The following is a 27,502-nucleotide window of genomic DNA, read 5'->3' on the forward strand; positions in this document are numbered from 1 at the left end:
TTGAAAGAAACCTGAAAAAAATGAAAAAACCTGAAAAAACTTGAAAAAAAACTTGAAAAAACTTGAAACAATCTGAAAAAACCTGAAAAAATTTGAATAAAACCAGAAAAAACTTGAAAAAAATTGAAAAAAACCTGAAAAAATTGAAAAAACTTGGAAAAACTTGAAAAAAAACTGAAAAAATGGAAAAAACCTGAAAAAACTTGAAAAAACCTGAAGAAACTTGAAAAAACCTGAAAGAACTTGAAGAAACTTGAATAAAACTTGAAAAAACTTTAAAAAAGACCTGAAAAACTTGAAAAAACCTGAAAAAAACCTGAAAAACTTGAAAGAAACCTGAAAAAACGAAAAAACCTGAAAAAAACTTGAAAAACTTGAAAAAAATCTGAAATAAAATGAAAAAACCTGAAAAAACTTGAAAAAAAACTGAAAAAAACTTGAAGAAACTTGAAAAAACTTGAAAAAAATCTGAAATAAAATGAAAAAACCTGAAAAAACTTGAAAAAAAACTGAAAAAAACTTGAAGAAACTTGAAAAAAACTGAAAAAACTTGAAACAAACCTGAAAAAAAAACTTGAAAAACTTGAAAAAAAACCCTGAAAAATCTTGAAAAAAATCTGAAAAAAACTGAAAAAACTTGAAAAAAATATAAAAATAATTCATATAAAATGTGTTTCTCTTTCAGATACATGGACCTGGAGAACAACTAGACGACGTACCTGCCAAGAGTCTGTTCTGGAAACTTAAAGCAGCTCCACCTTCCACTGATCATTCTGCTCATTTGGTTTTGTCTCTTCCTAACCTTTGTGTTTTAGCTACTTACTCCAGTTATTGTTGTATTTATTTATGATTAAAGGTATTCCCTGAGGGTTTTTTCAATGGGATTTTATCTGTTACAGTAATATAATTAACAATCATTTCAATATCAGGTTCACACTATTTAAACATGGTTGATGTTTGTTCAGCAAGTTTGGATAATAAAGTTTTTTTTTAAAAGAGGTCACGTGGTTCCGGTTCCGTCCTCACAGTGGAGGTTTTGCAGACGATTGAAGATCTGCAGGATCAGAACCAGGACTAGGACTCGGAGATGGACCGGGACCAGGAGTCCAGCATCAGGACCAGAGCGGGATCTTCCTCTGGTCTGCAGGTCAGTGTTCAGGTCCAGGTTCTGCAGGTTCTGCAGGTCAGAAACTTTGAACGGAACCAGAAAACACAAACACGTGATCTTCCTCGGAGACTTTGAAACGTGTTTTAAACGTGTTTTCAACGTGTTTTCAACGTGTTTCCGTCTGAATGTGTGAACGTGGCGGAAACACGGACCAGTTAGTGTTTTATTGTGATGTTGAAACACATACTGTGTTGTCTGTCTTCATATATATAAATGTATATGTGTAGCTGGTCTCATCACCACGTTTATTCCCCGACCGTTAGAATAACCGACTGCGGTTGTCATGGCAACAACAACAACTCCACACTTTTTTTTTTTTAGAAACTTTATAGAAAAGTCCGACGTCACAATTAGTGAAAACACATTCATGTGTTCCCAAGGCAGGTAGTAATAATTTACATGTGCAATTACAACAGTAATAATAAACAACAATTAAACACATGTAGTACATATAATGACGTCATTAATAGAAAAGATTACAACAGCTGAGTGAATAATGACGAATAAAACAGCATTATAGTAATATATATATATATATATATATATATATATATATATATATATATATATATATATATATATATATATATAAAACAGCATTAGAAATCCAGAAAGAGTAACAAGGAACATAAAACTGACCCTAATGTGACATATTCTAAAATGCTTTAACATAAAGTGCAACAGACTGAATCAAATAGTTGAGCTCATAGGACTAGATAGTACAATCCCTTAGATCGATCAGCACTTGGTTGTGAGTGGGTGGGGGGGGTAAGGGTAAAGGGGTAAAGGGGTAATAATAAACAGACATAATGAAATAAAAGGAACTTATATAAATAAGTAATTAAATCAGTAAAGTAATAAAACTAGTAAGGAAAAAAAGCAGCTTTTATAAGGGGGAATTCAGACTGATTTTATTCAATTCAGTAGGAAAATTCTTTAAGAGATCATATAAATTTCGTGCCTTAATTGTTGTTATAAGTTTTAGAGATTTCACATACATTTTAAATTCGTTCATAAATACACAACATTTGGGGGATGATTTTAGTATCCTATTCTTGTGGATAAAAATTTTTGCCAAGCAGAGGATTACGTTGCAACAGAGTTCATTGCAAATTTCCCCTCTGTGGGACTATTAAAGGTTTATCTTATCTTATCTTCATCATTTTAGTTTTTCAAGATCATACCAAGAGTTACATTATCTTTAGAAATAGAGGATGGGAACGATGCAATTTTCCGTTTAATAAATCTGTGAAGGTTATTCCAGAATGTTTGTATTGCATCACAAGAGAAGAAAATATGGTCCGTAGTTTCCATTTAATTTTCACAGAATGTGCACATATTGTCACCGATATTAAAGCGTAATCTAAGTAATTCTTTAGAAGGATAAATGTTGTTCATAATTTTAAAGTGCGTTTCTTTCGTTTTGGGGGGTATAGGAAATGTTAGGTACATTGTTCTTCATTTATCAATTGATTTTTTATCAAATGTATGTAGTATATCATTTTTGTTTTGTTTTTTGGGGAACAAAGTTCCACTTAGGCAGTTTCTAACAACTCCACACTTTCAGCTGGCGCTCTGCTGAAGCTACTGCGCATGTGCTAAGCACCTAGGGCATGCTGGGTAATGGAGTTCCTACATAGTAATCCATACAACACATCTTTCCCCCTAAATAAGAAATGTCATTTAAAGAAAGACCACACTAAACTAAAGTGCATTTCAAAAACTTTTCTCAGTAAGAATTCCAACTGATTAATACTCTCTCCCTGAGACGCACCATGTCCCCTGGCTTCAGCATAGGCAGATGTTTTGCTGTCCGGTCATGCAACCGTTTTTGTTTCACTTTTTGTTCCTCCTTGTCTTTCCTGACCTTGTGTGCACCTCTGGGCGTCAGCAAGTCCTCATTCACTGGCAGGTTGGAGCGTATGCGCCTACCCATCAGCATTTGTGCTGGTGAAAGCCCGTTCTGCAGAGGTGTACTCCGGTAGATCAGTAAGCTCTTTTGAAAGTCGCTTCCGTCCTCTGATTTCTTCATCAAGTTTTTCACTATTTTCACAGAGCTTTCTGCCAGGCCATTAGACCTTGGATAGGTTGGACTGGAGGTAGGGTGTCTGAACCCCCATTCTTTGGCAAAGGTGGCGAACTCACAGCTAGAGAACTGAACACCATTGTCCGAAAACAGTTCGCATGGGACCCCGCGCCTGGCGAAGACCGTCTTGAGGTAGTTGATGACTGCTTTAGATGTGGTCGACTGTAGTGCTCCAACTTCAGGATAGTTTGAGAAGTAGTCGGTAACCACTATGTAACTCTTTCCGTCACAGTCAAATAAGTCAGCTCCTACTTTATAGTATGGTCTGTGGGGCACCGGGTGAGGTATTAGCGGCTCAGCTTGTTGTTTCGGCCTGTAGGTGCGGCAAAGTTCACATGACGCTGTTATCTGGCTGATGTCATGATTGATTCTTGGCCAGTACATGACTTCCCTTGCTCTGCGTTTACACTTGACTTCTCCGAGGTGACCTTCATGTATCTTTTGGAGCATTTGTTTGCGTAGTGAGGATGGAATGACATATTTGCTCCCCTTTAACACAATGTCGTCCACCACAGTGAGCTCTGCCCTGTGATTCCAGTTGTCTTGTACTTTCAATGGGCAGTCTCTTTTGTTTTCAGGCCATCCTTTTTGTATTGTCACCTTGAGTTGCTTCATTGTTTCATCTGCAGTGGTCTCTCTCCGTATTTGTTCTGTTTTGTCCGGAGACACCGGTAGAGATGTGATGATCATGTCCACATACGCTTGGATTTCAGTGGTTTTCTGCACTTTCGCCCTTATCCACTGCTGTAGACAAGGTGTCAGCGGTGTACATGTATTTTCCCTGCGTGTATGTCATGTGCACGTCATATTTCTGCAGCCTGATCAACATGCGCTGTATCCTAACAGGACAGTCATTCAGCGGTTTGGCCATTATGGACACGAGAGGCTTGTGGTCAGTTTCCACTTCAAAAGCTTGACCATAGACGTATTGGTGGAAACGCTCACATGCATAGAGGCTTGCTAAAAGTTCCTTTTCTATTTGAGCGTACGTGGTCTCGGCACTCGTCAAGGCCCTGGACGCATAGGCGACTGGCAGCCACTGCTTGTCATGCTGCTGCAGCAGCACTGCTCCCAAGCCGTAATGTGATGCATCCGCCGAGATCCTAGAACTCTTCTCTGGATCGTAGAACTTTAGCACCGGCTCACTTGTCAGAAGCTCTTTCAGTTTCAGGAAAGCATTTCTCCTGTTCATGGGACCAGATCCACTCGTTCTTTTCTACGAGAAGGCTTCTGAGTGGTGATGACTGTGTCGACAGCTGTGGTACAAATTTGGCGAGATAGGTGACCATTCCCATGAATCGTCTGACTTCCTCCTTGTTCTTGGGTCTTTCGATGTTGTTGATTGCTGAAGTTTTTCTCGGGTCAGGCTTGACCCCCTCTTCGCTGACAACATCTCCCACGAAGGTAAGTGATTTCACTCCGAACTCGCATTTGTCTTTATTGAGTCTTAGATTCACTTCTCTAGTCTTGTCTAGCACTTGTCTCAGTCTTTCGTCGTGCTCTTGTCTTGTAGATCCCCATACGATGATGTCATCCATCATGGTGTCTACTCCTCGTATGTGTTCAAATATCATGTGTATGGTCTTGTGGTAGACTTCAGGCGCTGACAAGATGCCATACGGCAGACGAAGAATTCTGTACCTGCCCTCAGGTGTGTTGAATGTGCACAGTCTCGAACTCTGCTCGTCTAGTCTCATTTGCCAGAAACCTGACGAAGCATCGAGTTTGCTGAACCATTTAGCTCCAGCAAACTGTGCCATGATTTCCTCTCCGGTTGGTAGCTTGAAATGTTCTCTTTTTATTGCCTTATTAAGGTCCCTTGGGTCCAAGCAAACTCTCAGGGCGCCTGTTTTCTTTTGGACTATGACCAGCGAACTGACCCAGTCAGAGGGCTCATCAATTTTCCTGATGACCTCTAGTTTCTCCATGCGCGCCAGTTCATCTTTTAGTTTCTCCCGTAGTGCAAACGGAACTTTCCTGCAGGGATGCACAACAGGAGGGACACTTTCATCCACATGTAATTTGTGTTTTCCAGGTAAAGATCCCAGTCCTTCAAAACAGTCTTTATACTCTTCCATGAGTGAGTGTTGTTCCTTTGCAGTCTCGGATGATGTCACTACAAACACTCTTTTGACTAGATTGAGCTTTTCACTTGCACTGAGCCCGAGGATTGGTTGAACTCTCTTATCCACGATCAGTAATTGTGCTTTTATCTGCCGACCTTTGTGCTTGAAGGTTGCTATGCAGCCGCCCTTAACAGGAACGCTTTCTCCAGTGTATCCTGTCACTTTTGTTTTTATTGGACGTATTTTGCTCTTCACAGGCAGTGTTTTGTAGTCCTCAATAGACAGCAGTATCAATTTTGAACGGAATAACTGTCTTATTCAGTTCAATTGGCACAATCCATTCAGCTTTTTCAGAGTGACTAACTTCATTAACCTGCACAACATCGACAATGAATTCATCTTCTTCTTCTTCATCATCATCCTCTTCAACTGTGTGAACTTTCTTTCTTGAAGATGCTTTGCAACATTTTGCATAATGATTGCTTTTTCCACAGTTGTTGCAGGATTGGCTTGTGCTTGCCTCCACATTTACCACATGTGAACTCTTTCTCTTTTTGTTTGGTAAATGTTTTCCTTTTCCTCTGCTCTTTATGCACTGCTGTTTCACCTCTCCGCAGCTCTTTTTCTTGTGCACGGGTGGTCTCTGCTGCTCTGCACTTGCTGACACATTTATCTAGTGTAAGTCCATTTTCTCTGAGCAGTCTTTCTCTGAGTGCGTTATCCACTGTTCCACAGACAATCCTGTCCCTCACTAGTGAATCTCTCAGATTCTCAAATTCACATATCTTGCTGAGTGTGTGTAGCTCTGCTAAGTACTGATCAAAAGGTACTCCTTGCTTTTGGTCATGGGTGAAAAACTTGTACCTCTCAAAGGTCACATTCTGCTTTGGCACAAAATACTCTTCAAACTGCTTCATTAGCGCTGCCAAAGTCAGATTATCATCATTCAGCTGAAAGCTATTATATATGTCCAATGCATCTTCTCCAATTACATGCAAGAGGATGTTAGCTTTCAGTTTTTCATCATCACCCCCTGCTCCACTTGCTGCCAAATATATATTGAATGTCTGCTTAAGACGTTTCCAGTTATCAGCAAGATTACCAGTCAACTGCATACAAGTGGGCGGACTTAGCCTATCCATGACAGAACGACGGGGTAATGGGGCTTCCTCAGCTCTTTCTGGTTGCTGGTTTTCCTCCAATTGGGGCTCCAGATCCTCTTTTACTTGTTCGATCTGTCCCTCTTCTCCCGTTTCACTGTCACCGTCGGTTGCAGCCAATGTAGCCGTTGCTGTGTCTGTTTAACTCACGTCGAGACCGGCAACTTTTTTTTTTTTGTTTTTTTAAACTTACTCCTCTTCCGTGGCTCTCTCGCGGTAAAAACTTCTTCTTATAATTACTCGCGGCCCATTCTGACACCATGTGTTGTCTGTCTTAATATAAATGTATATAGCAGACGAGGCGTGTAGCTGGTCTCATCAAGACGTTTATTCCCCGACCGTTATAATAACCGACTGCGGTTGTCATGGCAACAACAACAACTCCACACTTTCAGCTGGCGCTCTGCTGAAGCTACTGCGCATGTGCTAAGCTTAGGGCATGCTGGGTAATGGAGTTCCTACATAGTAATCCATACAACACACATAATATAAAGTTAAAACACACAATCTAAAGTTAAAACACATAATATAAAGTTAAAACACACAATCTAAAGTTAAAACACATAGTCTAAAGTTAAAACATATTTTAGTAGTTTTTGGGGTTAGGTAGCGGTATGTGTATATTTATGTATGTGTACGCATATGTATGCGTATATATATGTGTATATATATATATATTACATATAGTAATAATGTACATATATATATATACCTTTTGGTTTCTACCTTCATGGTATCAATCATTAATATGTGTGCAGACAAGGTAAAAAAATAAAGTTAAAACACACAATCTAAAGTTAAAACACAAAGTCCCACCAACCCGTGTGTCTTCAGTTCTGGAAACATGTGGTTGGTTCTGGAAACATGTGGTCGGTTCTGGAAACATGTGGTTGGTTCTGGAAACATGTGTTCAGTTCTGGAAACATGTGGTTGGTTCTGGAAACATGTGGTCGGTTCTGGAAACATGTGGTCGGTTCTGGAAACATGTGTTCGGTTCTGGAAACATGTGGTCGGTTCTGGAAACATGTGGTCGGTTCTGGAAACATGTGGTCGGTTCTGGAAACATGTGGTCGGTTCTGGAAACATGTGGTCGGTTCTGGAAACATGTGTTCGGTTCTGGAAACATGTGGTTGGTTCTGGAAACATGTGGTCGGTTCTGGAAACATGTGTTCAGTTCTGGAAACATGTTGTTGGTTCTGGAAACATGTGGTCGGTTCTGGAAACATGTGGTCGGTTCTGGAAACATGTGGTTGGTTCTGGAAACATGTGTTCAGTTCTGGAAACATGTTGTTGGTTCTGGAAACATGTGGTCGGTTCTGGAAACATGTGGTCGGTTCTGGAAACATGTGTTCGGTTCTGGAAACATGTGGTCGGTTCTGGAAACATGTGGTCGGTTCTGGAAACATGTGGTCGGTTCTGGAAACATGTGTTCGGTTCTGGAAACATGTGGTTGGTTCTGGAAACATGTGGTCGGTTCTGGAAACATGTGTTCAGTTCTGGAAACATGTTGTTGGTTCTGGAAACATGTGGTCGGTTCTGGAAACATGTGGTCGGTTCTGGAAACATGTGGTCGGTTCTGGAAACATGTGGTCGGTTCTGGAAACATGTGTTCAGTTCTGGAAACATGTGTTCGGTTCTGGAAACATGTGGTCGGTTCTGGAAACATGTGTTCAGTTCTGGAAACATGTGGTTGGTTCTGGAAACATGTGGTTGGTTCTGGAAACATGTGTTCAGTTCTGGAAACATGTGGTCGGTTCTGGAAACATGTGGTTGGTTCTGGAAACATGTGGTTGGTTCTGGAAACATGTGGTTGGTTCTGGAAACATGTGTTCAGTTCTGGAAACATGTGGTTGGTTCTGGAAACATGTGGTTGGTTCTGGAAACATGTGTTCAGTTCTGGAAACATGTGGTCGGTTCTGGAAACATGTGGTTGGTTCTGGAAACATGTGGTCGGTTCTGGAAACATGTGGTCGGTTCTGGAAACATGTGGTTGGTTCTGGAAACATGTGGTTGGTTCTGGAAACATGTGGTCGGTTCTGGAAACATGTGGTCGGTTCTGGAAACATGTGGTTGGTTCTGGAAACGTGTGGTTGGTTCTGGAAACATGTGGTCGGTTCTGGAAACATGTGGTTGGTTCTACAACCGAGCAGCAGCAGCATCTCCAGAGGGGTTTGTTTGGAGCTCCGATCCCGGGTAGTTCTGCTGTTTGTGCTGAATAAGAACAAGGGACTTCAAATGAGTGTACGCCACAGGTAATGAGTGCGCCTGCCTGTACGCCAGCCATCTCTTTCCGTTTTTGGATCATATGTGTCTGATTCAGCTGTGCTCAGAATATGTGACATTTCCTTCCAATCTCTGCATGTTACTCTGCACACTGAGATGTGCAGGAGAGGCTGATACAGGAGTTTTTTTCTGTTCTTGAGACAATATTACCGAACAGACTGAGTCTCCATCCGGAGAGATGTACAAATGGGAAACCGTAATGACCTGATCTCGTAGTTTATGAAGCTTTGTATCATAAGATGGATCTGGGCCAGGGGTTGTGTTATACCTCTTAGTTACATGGAGGGCGTCACGAGGCATAAACTCCCCCTGTTTGACTTTAGTTTTTGTAACTTGCAATATTTCATCTGCTACTGTTTGGTTACCCAGATCTAGGGCCCACCAATAATGTGGTAATAACAATAATAATAATAAATAACTTTATTTATCCGTTAGGAACTTCATTTGTGTAAAAGCATCAGCATCAGTGCGTGTACAGATAATATATGCAACAGGACAGTACAGAAACAAACCAAACAATCAATATAAAGCAACTTACATTGGGCAATCACAAATACTGCTGGACTTAAATGCTGTAAAACCATAGCATAGATAAAACATGAGAGAAAGAGAGACAAAAAATATAAGTCCCCCGTTAAGTGCGTGATAAATACAATGATTTTTTTTTAAATATGTATAAAAGCTGGTACAAAAATGAATAGGTAAGATCAGCTGTTTATGAGTCTGATGGATGAGGGCACGAAGCTTGACATGGCTCTGTTTGTCCTGGATTGTCCTGAATCCCCATTCCCTGTGCGACAAAGACATCCTGAGAATCAGCTGGGGTTATCTCTGCTCTCATTCCGCTCTTGGTTCCAATGATGGAAATATCCAGCAGGCACATTAAATCTCTGCCTAACAAATTTACTGGGCATGAAGGGTCGACCAGAACAGGACAGGAAGCTGTTCTTCCGGTGTCCTTGTGGCACATGAAAACTGGATTTGTCAACTGATGTTTAGCCACGTGTCCACTTGCTGTTTTCACATCTACTTCATCCGAAGATAAAGTTACTTTTCGGGGAGTAGTTTGTAAAACAGTTCTACAAGCCCCAGAATCACAAAGACAGCGATAGTTTTCCCCTTGAATACTGAGGGTTATGAATGGCAGTTCATTATTTTGACGGGCATGTTTAAGGGCTGCAAAGATGTCTACCACATCGTTTGGACCCTGTTTCGGAGGTTCAGGTACTAGTCATTTCTGTTGGGCTGAGTTGGGATTATTTGGGCATTTATCTTGCTGTGGCTGTTTTCTTTTATTTGCAGGATTAGTCTTGCAATCCCTGGAAACATGCCCAGGTTTCCCGCAATGCCAGCAATTGTGATCAGATTTCCGTCTGTTTTCCCAATTTCCTCCTGCATTCCTCCCCCCTCGTCTACGGTGGAAATGATCTCTTCCCCATAGATTGCCCCGCCCATCACTCCAATGATCACCAGAGTATTCAACATATTCTGTGTCTTCTTCTGCAGCATACGCACGCCAAATTCCACAGCGTGTGCTACAGAGTCTGATGAACCCAGTACTTCGTTACAAAGTGTTGCACTGTGGGCAGTGGTCCCTCCAGGAACGCTTTTTTCAATTGTTGCTGGTAAGCTCCATTGTCTGCAGGGTCATAAGGAATACCAGAATTACCGTAGATGACCAAATAGTCGCCCGCGCGCAAATACGCGCCTGTGCTCTAATAGCCGCGGGGGGTCCGAGCCCATTTGGCATAATAAACGCCGGTTCAATTAAACACCCGGGCGACTACCGGTAAGAACCTGGTAATAACACTGTATTTGCATTGTATTGTGTACAGTATCGTTCATACTGCTCTGATCAGCTCCGTGTATCGCCGTTACACAGACAGAGCATGTGAGCGGAGTGAAGCGGCGAGGGGATTCTTTATTATTTTTAATTTTATTTTTTTATATATTAAAATCCCAAAATATCTGTACCGTTTCTGATTGGGTGTGTGAATCTGCGAATCATTTTTAGACACAACAAAGAACGCGTACCGCAAAACGCAGAGCCTACGGTGCAGGGTACGCCGTAAGGCTGATTTATGGTTCCGCGTTACACCAACGCAGAGCCTACGGTGCAGGGTACGCGGCGACCCGCACCATGTGGAAATGCGCTCTTTTTTTTTTTGCTATTAAAACATGATTTGTAATGTGAATTTGCAAAACTTAAACTACAAATAATAGTTTTTGACGTAACATCAGAGATTGTGCATGCTCTCTGTGAAAGGATGAGGCAAATCGGGTCGCAGCTGCTTCAACTGTGATTCCTTCACGAGGAGCGACCAGGATTTCAAACACGCTTGATTTTCTTGCGACCTCACGATTTGTGATCGGGAGCTCGTCGTGAGGTGTTGTGTTGTGTACAGTGTGTACAATTTTAGTTCCAGTGGTACTATGGTGATCTCATATGTTCTTTGTAAGTAATGGTCTGGTGCTGCTCATTGCAAAAATAAATTGTAGCCTGGTGCAAATACCCGCCTGGTTCTTATAAACGCCTGGGGTCCAAGTGGATTTAGCATATTAAACGCCCGGGCTACTAAATGGTCATCTACGGTATGCCTGAAAACTGCTTCTAAATGAACTAGGTATTCTTCAGCAGGTTCTGGATCCTTTTGTTTGCATGCTGCAATACGGGTGTAGTCTGCTCCCCTACGGAAGATCTTAATAATGCGATTGTTTAACCGTGTTACCGCTTTGGTCAAGGCCTGAGAGTCAGCAGGTAAAATCACTGGAGGATTTGCTGCGTCATGTCCAAGACATGCCAAGATGGCCGCTGGTGCAGCAATTTGTTTGTGTCTTTCTCCTTGATCCTTGGATTAGGATTTTTATTTGATTGATTCTATTTTCTAAGGGATTTTATTCAGACTTTATTGTTAACTACAAAATCCACAACCAAGAATAGTAGCTGAAATTGCTGGGATGCACATCCTGTGCTTACAAGTGAACAGGAGCTACTGTGGTGGAAAGAGGCCTAGTGAGGCCCATTGAGGTCCAGCACGGCCTTTGCTTTGGCAACATTCAGCCTGCCAGCTGTATTATAACTGGACTCCTGCATTCACCGGAACATCTCACAGGCTAAAACTGTGAGAACCTTCAGCCTGCCAGCTGGATTATATCTGGACTCCTGCATTCACCAGAACATCTCACATGCAGAAGTTAACTGTGGAGAAGCTCTGAAGCTACACAGAGGCCCTGTCGCCAGCTACATAGAAGATCTGAAGCTACTGCACACTACATTCTCCAAACAATCATGATGACTTGGTGGGTTTATTTATTAATTATCATCACTCTTCTTGGACCTTCTGGACTAGTTTTGTTGCATACATGCCCACTTCCTGACTTTCCAGGCTCACATTCTCCTGTTGACAGAGACAATCTTAATCTTCACAATGAAATTCACCCTAGGTTGCAACAAAAACTGTTTAATACGCAAAGGAAGCAAGGAAGCATGTTGTTATATTTGGAGTCGCTAAAAGCACTAAATGACATTTTTAATCCGTATATAGACTGGTTGAACAGTATGAACAATGTCAATGTTTCCTCATCTGTCAAAATTTCATGTGCAAAGAAACTCAAGAATGTTATTTTATTGTTGCTGTTGGTTTCAGGTAATATACAGCCAAATCCTGGTCCTGCACAAAGTATTCTTACACCAGAAGATTTCAAAAGTAGATCAGGTCTAGGCTTCATGCACCTCAATGTTAGAAGTCTTTTACCTAAATTAGACATGATAAAGCTATGGACTCTTACAACTGATGTTGATATCTTGGTTCTTTCAGAAACTTGGTTAAAAAGGTCAATATCCGATGATCTAATTGCTATTGATGGCTACAATATTTATAGATCCGACCGAGTAGGTAAAGGAGGCGGGGTTGCAATCTATGTAAAATCAAAATTCTCTGGCTCTGTGTCACTTTCAATCTCCAAAGCTAGACAATTTGAGCTGCTTGCAATTAAAGTCAATTTGAATAAAAATCATCACTTGACTGTAGTTGGATGCTACAGACCCCCATCAGCCACTAAAGAAGCAGTATCCTCACTGTTTGAGGCCCTACAAAATCTCTGTGACACTGAGGTTCTTCTCATGGGCGATCTTAACTGGGACTGGCTTTCCTCTGCATCTGATGGTATCAAAGATTTATGCAATTCATTGAACCTCACACAAATGATAAGTGCTCCTACTAGGCTAAACCCAAAAGATCAGAATAAAGCCACCCTACTAGATCTAATACTTACAAACATGCCCTATAAATATCCATCAACTGCAGTATTCTGCAACGATGTAAGCGATCACTGTACAATTTCCACAATAAGAGATTCCAAACTAAGTAAATCCAAACCTCGCTATATTTTTAAAAGATACTTCAAACATTTTCAAAAACAAACCTTCCTTGGTGATTTGTACGAAAGTGATATGGGCAGAGTCAGTCTAATAAATGATGTGGAGTGTGCTTGGGAACATTTTTACAAGTCATTTAAAATGATTTGTGACAAACATGCCCCTATAAAGAAATTTAGAATATCTGGAAAAGATAACCCTTGGTTTACAGAAGAACTTGCCAAACTAATCAGGGAAAGAAATTTATCCTGGACTAAAGCGCGCTCCACTAATGCACCTGCTGATTGGACAACTTTTAAGGCCTTAAGAAACAAATGCACAGCCTTGACTAAGAAAACAAAATCAGAATACTATTTAAATTCTATTTCAGAAAACCTAAACAACCCAACAAAGTTTTGGAAACAAATAAAATCCTTATCCAATACCAAAATCAAATCAAGCTTACCAGAAAAAATTAAGGTTAATGCAGTTGAAACTACTTCCAAAGAAGGCATTATAAAATGTTTTAATGAGCACTTTAAGTCAGCTGGTTCTGTCTCCAACATATGTGCAGCTGAAAAAACCCCAAGCTCAGCTGGTGAGACGCATTCATATAACACTGACAAAAGTCAAAACTGCTTCTCTTTTCAACCTATTCCATGTGTGGAAATAAGGAAAGCTCTTAAAGCTATTAATCCAAGAAAATCTCCTGGACCAGATAATTTGGACCCTTATCTCCTGAAAACTGCAGCTGATTTTATTGCTGAACCCATTTCTCATATTTTTAATCTGAGCCTCCAAATGAATATCATCCCCACAATATGGAAATCAGCTTTTGTTGTGCCACTTTTTAAAGGTGGGGACCCAACTGATCTCAACAACTATCGCCCTATCTCAAAATTGCCAATTCTAGCTAAAATATTAGAATCTCAAGTAAATTTTCAGATAAAACAGTACTTGGTAAACAATAATATTCTGTGTGAAACGCAGTCTGGTTTTAGGGCAGGACATAGCACCATAACTGCAACGATGTCTGTGCTTAATGACATCTGTAATGCTTTAGACCAGAAGAAACACTGTGCTGCACTGTTTATTGATTTAACCAAGGCTTTTGATTCTGTTAACCATGGATTACTGCTTAAAAAACTCAAAGATATTGGCTTTTCTGACCCAGCTGTTCACTGGTTCAGGAATTATCTTACAGACAGGACCCAATGTGTAGCTACAGATGGGCACCAGTCAGACTTTATCACAATTTCCAATGGGGTCCCTCAAGGTTCTGTTTTGGCTCCTGTCCTATTTACAATTTTTATTAATGACATCGGGAGGAATCTGAACAGTGCAAAAATCCATCTTTACGCAGATGACACAGTTATTCATTCGATCGCCCCCTCTCTTTCCCAAGCCATCAATGATCTCCAGTCTGCTTTTGAACAGCTCCAGACATCACTGACTGAACTAAAGTTGGTCCTCAACGCCAAAAAGACCAAATTTATGACTTTTACCAGAACCCGTTCAACCAACACCATCCATCTTGGTATACAAACTACAGGAGGAGAAACTATTGAAAGAGTAGCATCATATAAATACCTGGGTATCTGGTTGGATGACAAACTGTCATTTTCAGAACATGTGTCTCATCTGGTAAAGAAACTGAGGGCTTTGCTGGGGTTTTATTATAGAAACAAAACCTGTTTTAACATTGTTGCCAAGAAAAAACTGGTACAGGCAACTTTTTTAAGCACTCTGGACTACGGGGATATTATTTATATGCATGCTGCCTCCTCAAAGCTTCATTACCTTGATACAGTTTATCACAGTGCTTTGCGTTTTATTACCAACTCAGCGTTTAGGACACATCACTGTGTTCTCTATTCTCTGGTCTCCTGGCCCCCACTGACCCAAAGGAGACAACAACATTGGATTATTTTTATTTACAAAGCCATTCTGAATAAACTCCCCACATATCTGTCCAACTTGTTGTCTCCAGTTCACAGTGTGTACAGCTCCCGCTCTTCCACACGGAAGCTGTATAAAATCCCTAGGATTAATACAGAACTTGGCAAAGCAGCTTTCTCCTACGCTGCTCCCTGGTCCTGGAACAACATTCAGAACTGTCTTAAACTTTCTGAACTCATCTCTTTGGGTGAATTCAAGGTTCTTCTTAAGCAGAAACTAACAGAAATGTGCACCTGCTATTTTTAATGTAAGGTATTGTAATGTTGTTTGCACTGTTTGTTGTTGTTGTTGTTTTTAAATTGATTTTATTGTTGTTGCACCAGTTAAGCCTCTTGGCCAGGTCTCCCTCGTAAAAGAGATTCAGTCTCAAGGGATTTTCCTGGTAAAATAAAGGTTAAATAAAATAAATAAAAATGTCCAGTGAAGTCACCTTGTACACGTCCAAGTCTGTGCCCAAGTTTTTTTTTTTTTTTTTTTTTTTTTTCAATATCTTTTTATTTCACAAAAGAAAGGCTATCAGAAACATCCTTAATTACAGTAGGTCTTACAATTTTCTTTTGTGCACACATGCCAAGTCTCGCCTACAACCCCCGACCACCCCCCCACCCCCCAAAAAAAACACAAAACCATCAGTAAGTAACAGTAGGGGTATCAATACTCAAATACCTACAGATACATAAAGTAAATGACAGCAATAAAACAGCAATCGGCGTAATGAAGTTCTCTAAACCAGAAAATAATGAGAACCAAAATTCTTGAAAGAGATGGCCACGGTTATATTTTTCCAATGTTAGCTTCTCTAATGGTAGAAATGCTGTGATTTGGTCTATGAAAGTCTTATAGTGAAGTCACCTTGTACACGTCCAAGTCTGTGCCCAAGTTTTTTACTGACTACATGAAGCACCTCTAAGCCATTCAGGTGAAAGCTGTTCATCAATTCTACCAAGTCAGTTGTGAACTGGTCGGCATCCTGAAATGGGTCTGCAAGACCATCAGCAGCTTTCATCATTCCATCTTTGGACCACGCTCGAAAAACCATAATGGTCGGGTTATTTTCATTTTATTCTTTATTTAATTCAAAAAACAAAACAATTCAATACAAATACAAATGTTCCTAACTTGTGAATGAAAAGGGAGCAGAAAGAAGAAGAATCTTATCTGATCTGCCCCTTTCGCAAATAACATACTTTAAAAATAATATTAATAAAAAAACAACTAAGTGAATAAAAACAACAAAAATAAAATAAAATTTAAAATAAAATTAAAATAAAATTACCCACGCCTAAGGGAAGGTGAATAAAACTCAACATGTTACGTTATATTTCCTTAACATACAGGCTTTAATTGTTCTTTTAAATGTAATGTTTGATTTGGATTCTTTGTTTTCTTTATTCAGATTGTTCCATAAACTGATTCTTTCACAGAAACACAACGTTCCATCAATTTAGTCCTGAATCTTGGTTTTATAAAAATCTCTGTTCCTTTTAAGTTATACTTGCTTTCTCTTTTTTTAAATCTTTTCTGAATGTTGATTGGTAAAGTTTTTTTATGAGCTTTAAACATAATTTGCAGAATACTATAATCTACTAATTCATGAAATTTCAACAAATTTAACTGAAGGAATAATGGATTTGTTGGATCTCTATATCGTTTTCTACTGATTATCCTTATGGGGGGTTATCATCACCCCCTTGACCGTAACGCGGATTAGCCACCTGGATTAATGGACAACTCAGGTCGGTGGGGGGCGCGGCACATCCTGGGTCAGAGTCTGAGTCGGAGCCGGAGCCTGAGTCCGTTTTACCATATCCAGGTTTTTGTTTTATTTGTTTAAGGTCGGACACAGGATACAAGTCTTTCTTTTGTTTGCGAGGTTCAACTTTATGTTTTTGTTTTTACGTCTCGGGTTGGTTGAACCCGAGATGGTGCAGAAAAAGCACGTTTCGAGATCTTTTTCAGTTTAACAGGATCTCTACGATCCTTACGGGAGTCACGCGTATTCGTTTCAGCAGTCTCAGGTTCGTTTTGGTCAGCTAAGTCGTCAGAGTCCGACTGGTCATTAGGGCGTCCCCTATTACCGTCCTCAACATCACGGGTTCTCCGTGAAGAAGTCCTTTCTTCATCTTCTTTTATCATTGCATTTATTTTTTCAGCCTTCTTTTTCTTACTCCCAGCCAGCCACTGCTCAGAAAATCCATAGTGGACCTTTAATTCTGCTTTTCTTTTCTTCTCCCGTGCTTTCACAATGTCTTGTTTTAAAGCCAACTGCAGGGTCAGTACTTCCGTTGTGACAAGATTACCAGGAAAACCATATTTCTCTTTCCACACTGTGCTCACTTGACCACAATAGGTTTGTTTCTCCTCCATATATATAGCATCCTTAGTCAATACTAGCGGTGTGCAAACAAGGGTACCTCACGATTCGATTTGATTTCGATTATTGGAGCTTCGACTCTTCGATTATAACGATTGTAGATTTGATTTCGATTATTGGTGTCACGATTCTTCGATTATTGTGATTTTTAATGCTTTTTTCCATACAAGATTGATTTTGTCTCCATCTGTGGCTACATTTGTAAATAAATATCCAATCAATTAACTCAGTTCCTCTAACAACACTCATTAAGTAAATAACAAGGTTTTTTGAACATTTGACATGTATTTTTCAAAGACACAAAATAATGTATTTTATGACTATGTAAACATTTGCTCTTTGACTTCCTTAACTTTGACCAGGGAAAGCTGCACTTGCATGAGAGCGCCCTCTATTGGTGAAAACACTGAAAACGGTCAAGCCCTGGATTTAATGAGTTCATTAATTCAAGTAAACTAGATATTAACCCTTTATTGGAGATGCAGACTGGAAAGGGGTAGAGAGAGAGAACGGGGAAGACACGCAGCAGGAGGAGGACTGTAGCCTCAGTATATGAGCCGCTGCTTAACCCACTGCGCCACCGAGCGGCCCAAGTAAACTAGATATGAACTTAGTGTAAACATATCTGCCATATTTCAAGTGAACAATAAGAAATGTGCATTCTTGAAAAGGAAATGACTCAGGAGCTTATTCAGTCTGGAATGTGGAAAGGATAACTTAAAAAGAAAAAAAAAAATTTAAATGAATCGATTCCAAATCGTCACGTGATGCATCGCGATGCATCAACACATCGATGAATTGCACCCACCTCTAATGATTACTCAGCTACAACCCACACACTCCATACGAGCACTACATATTCACTATACAAGCCCACACACAAACATATTATGGATCCACCAAAGTCCGTGTGGGCGAAACGGTTTACCGTGAGCAAAGCTGAATTCAGTGCAGATGAAGACACGATATCTAAACGCAATATGGAAAATGATGTATCTCAGAAACTAAAGTATGAATTAATTCCAAATAAATTTCCTGTGGTTTGATAGGCTTTTGTGTTACTTTTTTCCATTGACAATTTTGAGGGATCTAGCTATGGGATTTCTGTATTTAGAGAAATATGTGTAAAATAAAAAGATTGTTTTGGTAGTTATTTGCACTTTTTGGCAGTTTATTTAGTTAGTATGGTTTTGTAACATACAGATTATCAAAGATTGACTTATATGGGTTGTTTTGATGCATAGGAAATAAAAATACTCGTAGATGGACTTGTTCTATGGTAGGTCCGAAAGGGTTAAACAAACATTAATCATCCAGTGATAATAATGGGGTTGTATCTAAAAACGCTGACCGTAGGGTGTTCTTTTGCTCCTTGCCCTGTTGGTGGAATCTTGAAATTCCAAGGTTTTTGGCAAACTTCACCCCAAAAGGTTCCTCATGACTTTCTTCGGTGGTTTTTTTTAAGCCTGGCAGGGAGGGTCAAAGATTTGAAGAAATAGTTCTAGACGTTAAAAAAGAAAACAAATATTACTTAAGAAAAACACAAATAACTTCAAAACCATTAAATTGGTCAACACTAAATATATACTAGGACTCAGAAACTGTATAACTGCACTGCAATTTCCAACTGGCCCGCAAGAATTCGCTTGGTGATTTGTATGGATGAAGACATCCCACCCTGGCAAAAGTGTGGGACTGGCTAAAGTGGTCCTTAAGGAGAAGCAAAACGTGCTCAGTAAGATACTTTATATTGCAGGCAACATAGAATCAAATGAAAAGGCCCTGCCCCTTCTCAACCTTTCCCTGACCCTGCACCTAACCTCGGACTTGATGATTGGGCCGGAGCTTCGGGAGCTGCGTGATGGCCTGCGGTCACCACCCCTGGTCATCCCACTGCTGCTTCCACCTGCCTGCGGTCCCCACCCCTGGTCATCCCACTGCTGCTTCCACCTGCCTGCGGTCCCCACCCCCGGTCAACCCGCTGCTGCTTCCACCTGCCTGCTGTCCCCACCCCCGGTCATCCCACTGCTGCTTCCACCTGCCTGCTGTCCCCACCCCCGGTCATCCCACTGCTGCTTCCACCTGCCTGCTGTCCCCACCCCCGGTCAACCCGCTGCTGCTTCCACCTGCCTGCTGTCCCCACCCCCGGTCAACCCGCTGCTGCATCCACCTGCCTGCGGTCCCCACCCCCGGTCAACCCGCTGCTGCATCCACCTGCCTGCGGTCCCCACCCCCGGTCATCCCGCTGCTGCATCCACCTGCCTGCGGTCCCCACCTCTGGTCATCCCGTTGCTGCTTCCACCTGCCTGCTGTGCGGCTGACGTCCCCGACTCCCAGGACGGTCCCCCCTTATGATCCAGGTCCTGGTCCAGGTTTCTTCCTCCTAAAGGGAAGTTTTTCCTTGCCACTGTTTGGCTATAAGGTTTTTCTCCCACCAGGGGAGTTTTTACCTGCCATTGTTTATGTAATAACTGCTCGGGGGTTCATGTTCTGGGTCTCTGGAAAGATCCTGGAGACAACTTTTGTTGTATTAGACGCTATACAAATACAATTTAATTGAATTGAAAAGCCCAATAGTAAGAATTTAAGTTGTGTATGTTACCCCTCAAGCCACCCAAACACATGCCACTCTTGATAAAATGAGGACTTAAGAAGAGCAGAGGAGTTTGTGCTGCTCATGCAAAAGCTTTACACCTTTACACTGGCAGTCTCCAGTGACAAAAGTGCGACCTATGGTGAGATTTTACCCATCCTGCAAAAGCTACAGCAACACTGCACCGTGCAGGAAGAGGACTCTGCCTTGGTTGTATTTGTCACTGGCTCACGGGCTTTATTTTTGACTGCTCAGTTCATATATCTTTTTTTAAAAAGGACAATTTTATTTATTTATTTTTTATTTTTATTTTTTTTTCTGTTAGAATCATTTTGGAATCCTGGAATTGCCAGAGAATGATGTATGTTGTATTTGTTCATTTCTACAGGAGAATATTTATTTTATATTGGTGATGCTAATCAACTTTTTGTTGTCTCTTTTTTCCCAAATCGATAAAAACTGGATCGTTAAGCAGAATTTGTAAAAATAAAAGATTAAGTAACCCACCATCCACATCTTAAGTAACAATATTTGCTACTATCACCAGATCTGTATCAACTTTCGAGCAAAATATTTTGCAACGACTTTATAATTTATAATATACCCATACCTCTATTTATAGTAGTATAAATATACTACATATCATAATATACTCATACACTATAATATACGCTGTTGGAGCCAAAATACTTTGATTTATTGTTTTATTTATTTAGCTGAATACGAGTTGTCATACCCGCTTTTTGTTACGTCATGATTAGCCTGTCAATCAGCCATGGTGGATGGTTGTCCTGGTAACCATTATAAGCCACCTGGGTGGTGATTGCACTCAGGTGCGACAGGGGGAAGACAAACAGTTTTTGACCGTGCAACCGTGCAAGACGTGTAAGACAGAGAGTGGCGTTCTGTCATAAGTTTATGTTTAGTTTAAATATTGAAATTACTTTTGCTTTGACTACTGCTGATTACAAAATAAATGGATTGGCATATCCGACCCGGATCCTAAGTCTGAGCGTTTGCATCAATGAGAAGCACGCGTCCAAACAAAACCAACCCTGTTGCCCTGAGTATAGCCTATTGGTACAGGCTCTACATTGTCAAAAACTTTAGTCTTCATTTGGAACGGACTATTGTCAAAAACTCTACTCTTCGTTTGGAACGGACTATTGTCAAAGAAACTTTAGTCTTCGTTTGGAAGGGACTATAGTTGAAAGTTTAAAACCTGCATTGGAAGTGGATCAGGTGTGCAGGACAACGCCACAGCCGCTGCTGAGACGCGGCGTTCGGAGGACAACAGCGCAGCGCAGCGCACCACCCGGGCTGCCGGCGGCACCGCGGAGGGTCTACACGCTGCGCGGAGCAGAGCCTGGAGCGGAGCCTGGCTGGATCATCGCCTCTACCCGGCGGCACAGCGGTTGGATTACGCGCTGCTCGGAGCGGAGCCTGGATCACCACCTCTACCCGGCGGCGTCGTGGTTGGATTACCCGCTGCGCGGAGCAGAGCCTGGAGCATAGCCTGGCTGGATCACCACCTCTACCCGGCGGCAAGCGGGGGGATTACACGCTGTTCGGAGGAGTTGGAGGATCACCTCAGCATCCTGGTGCTTGATCGTGGCATTGGCAGCCTCCACCAGCTCAAAGTGGACCGGTCCGAAGAAATGCATACACATCAAGGTATGTAGCGCGCTACCAGCTGGTTACATGGCCATATAGTAAAACACTGTGTGCACACAAAGGGTACTTAGAAAAAAAAAAAAAAAAAAAAAAAAAAAGGTTCAAAAACGAGCGCTCTGGTAAAAATCCAATGCATTGGTGGTTTTATGGTTTCAAGGACTTGGATTTAATAAGCTGGTTTTAACTGTGATGAACTGTGGGTTTTACTGAAGGGCAAAGACTGTTTTACATTTTACACTGTTGGTTGGTTTTTTGTATTGCAAAGATGTACTCAGATAATGGTGTTCTGGGTCCAAATGAACCAAATGAGTCAGATAATGGTGTTCTGGTTCAAACTGAGCCAAACGTGTATGGAGAGCCCTCCGTGGCTGACGCGCACGTTATGCGCTCTAGTGGTAATGCAATGCAAATAATGGTTGAACCTTCAGAGGCTGAAAAACAGTCCGATGTGACCACAGCAGGTCGCAGTGCTCACAGTGAACATGAATCACAGACTGGATCACAGGTTGTCACAAAACGAAAGATAAAATTAACCCCCAAGGCCTTAATGGAGAAAATTGACTCACTGCAAAAGGATAGAAAATCTAAGTTCACCAAAGCATCCCACTTGCAGAAAACAATTGGAGAGTTAATGCAAAGAGGAAGAGGATGCAAACAAGAAGTTCAAGAGGAATTCAGGAAATATCTTAACCTGTGCAAGATTGCTAGAGATGCACAGAATGCTCTGTTGCCACTAATCCCTCCAGAAGAACAGAGAAAACATGATATATGGTTCCAAGCCAAAATGATAAACGTCAATGAATTCATTGAGGAGGTGAATGAATGGACCAAAAGCAGCGAAAGTGTGCAGCAAAGTGATGAGGATGAAATATGTCCCAATGACAGCATTTCAAATGTTGAAAGCAGAAAATCCACTCATCAAAGTCACACCAGGTCTGCAACAAGCAGGTCCAGCAGGTCCAGCACCTCATCAGCTCGCAGGCAGGCAGAGGCAGAGAGAGCTGCCCTAGCCATACGTGCTGCAGCACTACAAGAAAAGCATGCCATTGAGGAAGAGGAGGAAAGGCTGCACAGGGAAATGTCACAAAAAAGGGAAACGTTAAGAAAGAAAAAGGAGAAAATGGAAATGGATGCACAACTGGCAGCTGCAAATGCCAAAATAGCAGTTCTACAATCTCCTAGTCCAACCCCTTCACGGACACACTCTGATGGAATGGACTCCTACTATAGGAAAGGAGCCAGACCAAAAGAACCTTCAGTCTCATTCAACCCCCTAGCCAGAGAGTATGTACCATCCGTACCGTCTATCCAAACACCTACTCCAACTCAAATAGAACCACTGCAGCAGCAAGCCTGCATACAAACGCAACAACCACCTCGACAAGAACAACCACCACCATCCAATAATCCATCTGACCAACAATACTTACCATGGAATGCAGCACCGGCCAATGAACCCACTACTTACCTTAACCATGCTGTGACAAAGCCTCAAATTTCTTCTCAACCCAATGAAACTTCAACTGTATGTGACCTTTTGCAAAAGCAAAATGAAATCACAGCCATGCTAATGGAACAGCAAACCTCTCATTTACTGCCACCAAGGGAGATTCCATGTTTTGATGGGGATCCATTACAGTTCAGAACCTTTGTCAGGGCCTTCATACACTGCGTGGAAAGAAACACAACCAACAAAGGTGATTGTCTGTACTATTTGGAAAGGTACACCAAGGGCCAGCCCAATGAGCTTGTACGCAGCTGTCAACTCATGCCACCAGACAGAGGTTATGACATGGCCAGACTGCTCCTTGAGCAACACTTTGGAGATGCTTATAAGATCACAGCAGCATACCTGGAGAAGGTGCTCCAGTGGCCAGTGTTGAAATCTGAAGATCCCAAATCCCTTCAAGCTTACTCACTTTTCCTTCGTCAGTGTTGTAATGCCATGGAAACAATACAATATATGAGAGAACTTGACATGCCCACCAACATGAAAACGGTGATTTCAAAGCTTCCCTATAAGCTCAGAGATATCTGGAGAGTGTCTGCATGTGGCATAATGGAAAGATTCCACCGCCGACCACAATTCACAGATATTGTGAGTTTCATTGAGCGCCAGGCCAAAATCCAGTCGGACCCAGTCTTTGGTGACATCCAAAATACCTCACAAAGCACAGTAAGGCCGATCAAAGGAATGAAGTCACAAGGCAAGCCCATGTACAAGGGAGACGGTTTTGCCACTACTATTGAAACCTCTCAACCTGAAGTTAAAAACCAAACCGGATCTCCACAAAGTCCCAAGCAAAGTAACACATCTGCTCACACCACCACCGCTTGTGTATGCTGCTCAAAACATCACACTCTAGATAAATGTCCACAGATGGAGAAGAAATCCCACAGGGACAAAGTGTCCTTTATAAAGCAAAAAGGAATCTGTTTTGGCTGCCTTTGTGGTGGACACATGAGCAAACATTGTGACAAACGTTTGACTTGCAAAGTGTGCAATAAAACACATCCCAGTCTTCTTCATATTGACTTTAAAGAGAGAGCAAGCAACACAAACCAGCCAAAGAAACCATCAGTGAGCAACACACAAGTCTCTTGTGGACAAACAGGGGCCGGTGACAGCAATGGCATTCTGTCCATCCTACCTGTACAAGTGAAGTCCAGCATGGGGGACAAAATAATTCAAACTTATGCATTCCTTGATCCCGGCAGCACAGACACATTTTGTTCTGAAACGCTAATGGAAAAATTGAATTTGAGTGGGAGGAAAGCAAAAATCAGCCTTCTCACCATGGGCCCAAAGGCATCTGTCTCCAGCTACATCTTAACAGACTTGGAAATCTCAAACCTCACTGGAGAACAGTTCTACGGCCTGCCCAAGGTTTACACCCAAAATAAAATGCCTGTGACAACCAGAAACCTGATTAAAGAAGAGGAGCTGGATAAGTGGCCATATTTGAATGGGGTTGTTCTCCCACGCATTCAAGCTGACGTTGAGCTATTAGCCCCTTTCACACAGCCAGTTCGAGGCGGGAACGTTGCGCCTTTAAGCCGCCTCGCTGTTCTGTGTGAAAGTCACGGAGGCGGAATGGGGGGGCCAAGTGGCCCCACCAATAAGCCGGCAGCGGAGGTAGTCACAGAGCCGAAACGGGGTCTGTGTGAATGACACAGCCGGCATGCCGGCATGCCACTAGACGCTGACGCTGTCGTCACGCCTCTGATTGCGGAACGCCGGCATGCTGTGTGAATTTACAGACGGGAGCGGCGTTATGCCGGCGTTGTATGGTTCTGTGTGAACCAACAAAGGCGGCGTATTGGCAGGACTTCTTTACACCAATATTGCGGAATCTCTGTGTGAAAGGGGCTACTGATTGGTACCAATGCCTCTAAACTACTTGAACCGTGGGAAGTTGTGAACAGTCGTGGCAGTGGGCCATACGCCATTAAGACCCTATTGGGGTGGGTCGTTAATGGTCCCCTTTCCAGCTACAGTGAGCAACATGAAAGTGTTAGTGTCAACAGGACCTCCATAACACACCTGGAGGAGTTGCTACAGAATCAGTACAACCATGACTTTAATAATAAGTCATCAGAGGACACCAAAGAGGAGGCAGATGAGATGAAGGACGGTGATGATGAAAAAGAGGATGGCGATCCTGTTCAGCAACCGGATAGTGCCTATGAGAGCAGTGACAGAGAAACCATCTCAAAAACTAACCCTGCCGCTGATAAGAAGCAGAGCAAAGTGAAGAAAACGGCCAAACAGGAGACGGGGCCGACGACAGGTTTCACAGTGAAGCTCAGAGGAATCCCGTTCAGTGTTAAAAAGCAACAAATCAGAGAATTCATGACCCCGCTGAAGCCTGTAGCAGTCAGGATTGGCAAGAATGAAAGTGGGAATAGAACAGGTTACGTCTATGTAGATTTACGCTCTGAAGAAGTGGGAAAGAAGAAGAATAAAGACTACATAGGGGGTCGTTACATTGAGGTTTCCCGCGTTGATCCCTTTGGGGGGAAGGGAAACTGGGACGGAAAGGAAAAGGAAATTGACAGAAACTTCACCAGGAAGCTCAAGGATGAATTGGACTATTTTCAGGACCTACCTTCTGATGATGATGATGATGAGGATGATGATGACATAGACATTCCTGGAGGAAGGAATTCAATGGAGCTTTAACCCACCAACAGCGTCACATCACGGAGGCGCATGGGAGCGCATCATACGGATGATTCGTCAGACATTAACATCTGTTCTACACCAGCAAACCTTAAATGATGAGGTATTTCAAACTGTGCTGTGCGAAGTTGAAGCCATTCTTAATGATCGCCCCATAACAAAGCTCTCTGGAGATCCCAACGACCTGGAAGCGCTCACTCCCAACCACATTCTCACCATGAAAAGGACGCCAATTTTACCACCTGGACTGTTTGAGAAGTCTGACCTCTACCTCAAAAGGAGATGGAGACAGGTCCAGTACATCGCTGACCTTTTTTGGAAGCGCTGGCTGAGGGAGTACTTACCTTTGCTGCAGGAGCGGCAGAGGTGGAGCAAAGAAAGGAGAAGTCTCATATCTGGGGATATTGTATTGGTCGCTGATGTGACAGCCCCACGTGGTTCCTGGCTACTAGGAAGAGTCCTGGAGACCTATCCGGATAGGAAAGGACTGGTGCGTTCTGCACGTGTGAAGACCAGGACCAGTACACTGGACAGACCAGTAACCAAGCTCTGCTTGATTCAAGCAGCAGACACTTAAACCTCTATGAGAGGATTGTTTTGTTTTGAGTTTTCTTTATGAATATTGGCTCCATTGTGTATATTAAGTTGAATTGTTCACGGCTTCCTGCAGTTCTCAATTAGGGGCCGGTGTGTTGGAGCCAAAATACTTTGATTTATTGTTTTATTTATTTAGCTGAATACGAGTTGTCATACCCGCTTTTTGTTACGTCATGATTAGCCTGTCAATCAGCCATGGTGGATGGTTGTCCTGGTAACCATTATAAGCCACCTGGGTGGTGATTGCACTCAGGTGCGACAGGGGGAAGACAAACAGTTTTTGACCGTGCAACCGTGCAAGACGTGTAAGACAGAGAGTGGCGTTCTGTCATAAGTTTATGTTTAGTTTAAATATTGAAATTACTTTTGCTTTGACTACTGCTGATTACAAAATAAATGGATTGGCATATCCGACCCGGATCCTAAGTCTGAGCGTTTGCATCAAGGAGAAGCACGCGTCCAAACAAAACCAACCCTGTTGCCCTGAGTATAGCCTATTGGTACAGGCTCTACATACGCCTTTTTTCCCAAAAACGTGCCCAAAAAGTCACCAAATTTTGCAGGCAAGCCAGGCCTGGTGAAAAATGTGATATTTAATGGTTTGCATTAATGGGCGTGGCAAAATGGCTCAACAGCGCCCCCTAGAAAACTTTGTGCCTCAAGCCCCACAATACGGTTTGACGTACATGCACGAAAATCGGTACACACCTGTACGGCCATTTTGAACAATTTCAAAATCGCGTAATTTTGGCGCAATTTATGCCATTCCTTCGACAGTTAATACGGCCCGAACCGTAACGTGCACCCAGGTGTGTTATACATCAAAATGTGCGTCTCCATCCTGCGACTACGCACATTACTTTTCTCTTTCAAAAATGTTACCGTGGCGACGCTAGACACCAAAAAGCGCGCCCATCCTTCATCTGATTGGTCCATATTTGATAGTTCTCCAAAAGTCACCAAATTTTGCATGCAAGGCAGGCCTGGTGATAAAATTGGTAT

At 42.0% G+C, this 27,502-nt stretch overlaps 1 protein-coding gene across 1 annotated transcript in view; it reads left to right on the forward strand.

The window, feature by feature from the left end:
- Positions 1–1,046: 1,046 nt before the first annotated feature.
- The window catches only part of LOC133442608 (zinc finger protein 160-like), a 137,424-nt gene continuing 110,968 nt past the window's right edge, over positions 1,047–27,502 (forward strand). The window contains exon 1 of the mRNA XM_061720614.1: positions 1,047–1,147. Within this exon, the coding sequence (XP_061576598.1) occupies positions 1,088–1,147 (60 nt within the window). The 5' untranslated portion in view covers positions 1,047–1,087. The remainder of the gene's footprint in view (positions 1,148–27,502) is intronic.

This window comes from Cololabis saira, chromosome 4 (genome assembly GCF_033807715.1).
Source record: "Cololabis saira isolate AMF1-May2022 chromosome 4, fColSai1.1, whole genome shotgun sequence".
Taxonomy (NCBI): Eukaryota; Metazoa; Chordata; class Actinopteri; order Beloniformes; family Belonidae; genus Cololabis; species Cololabis saira.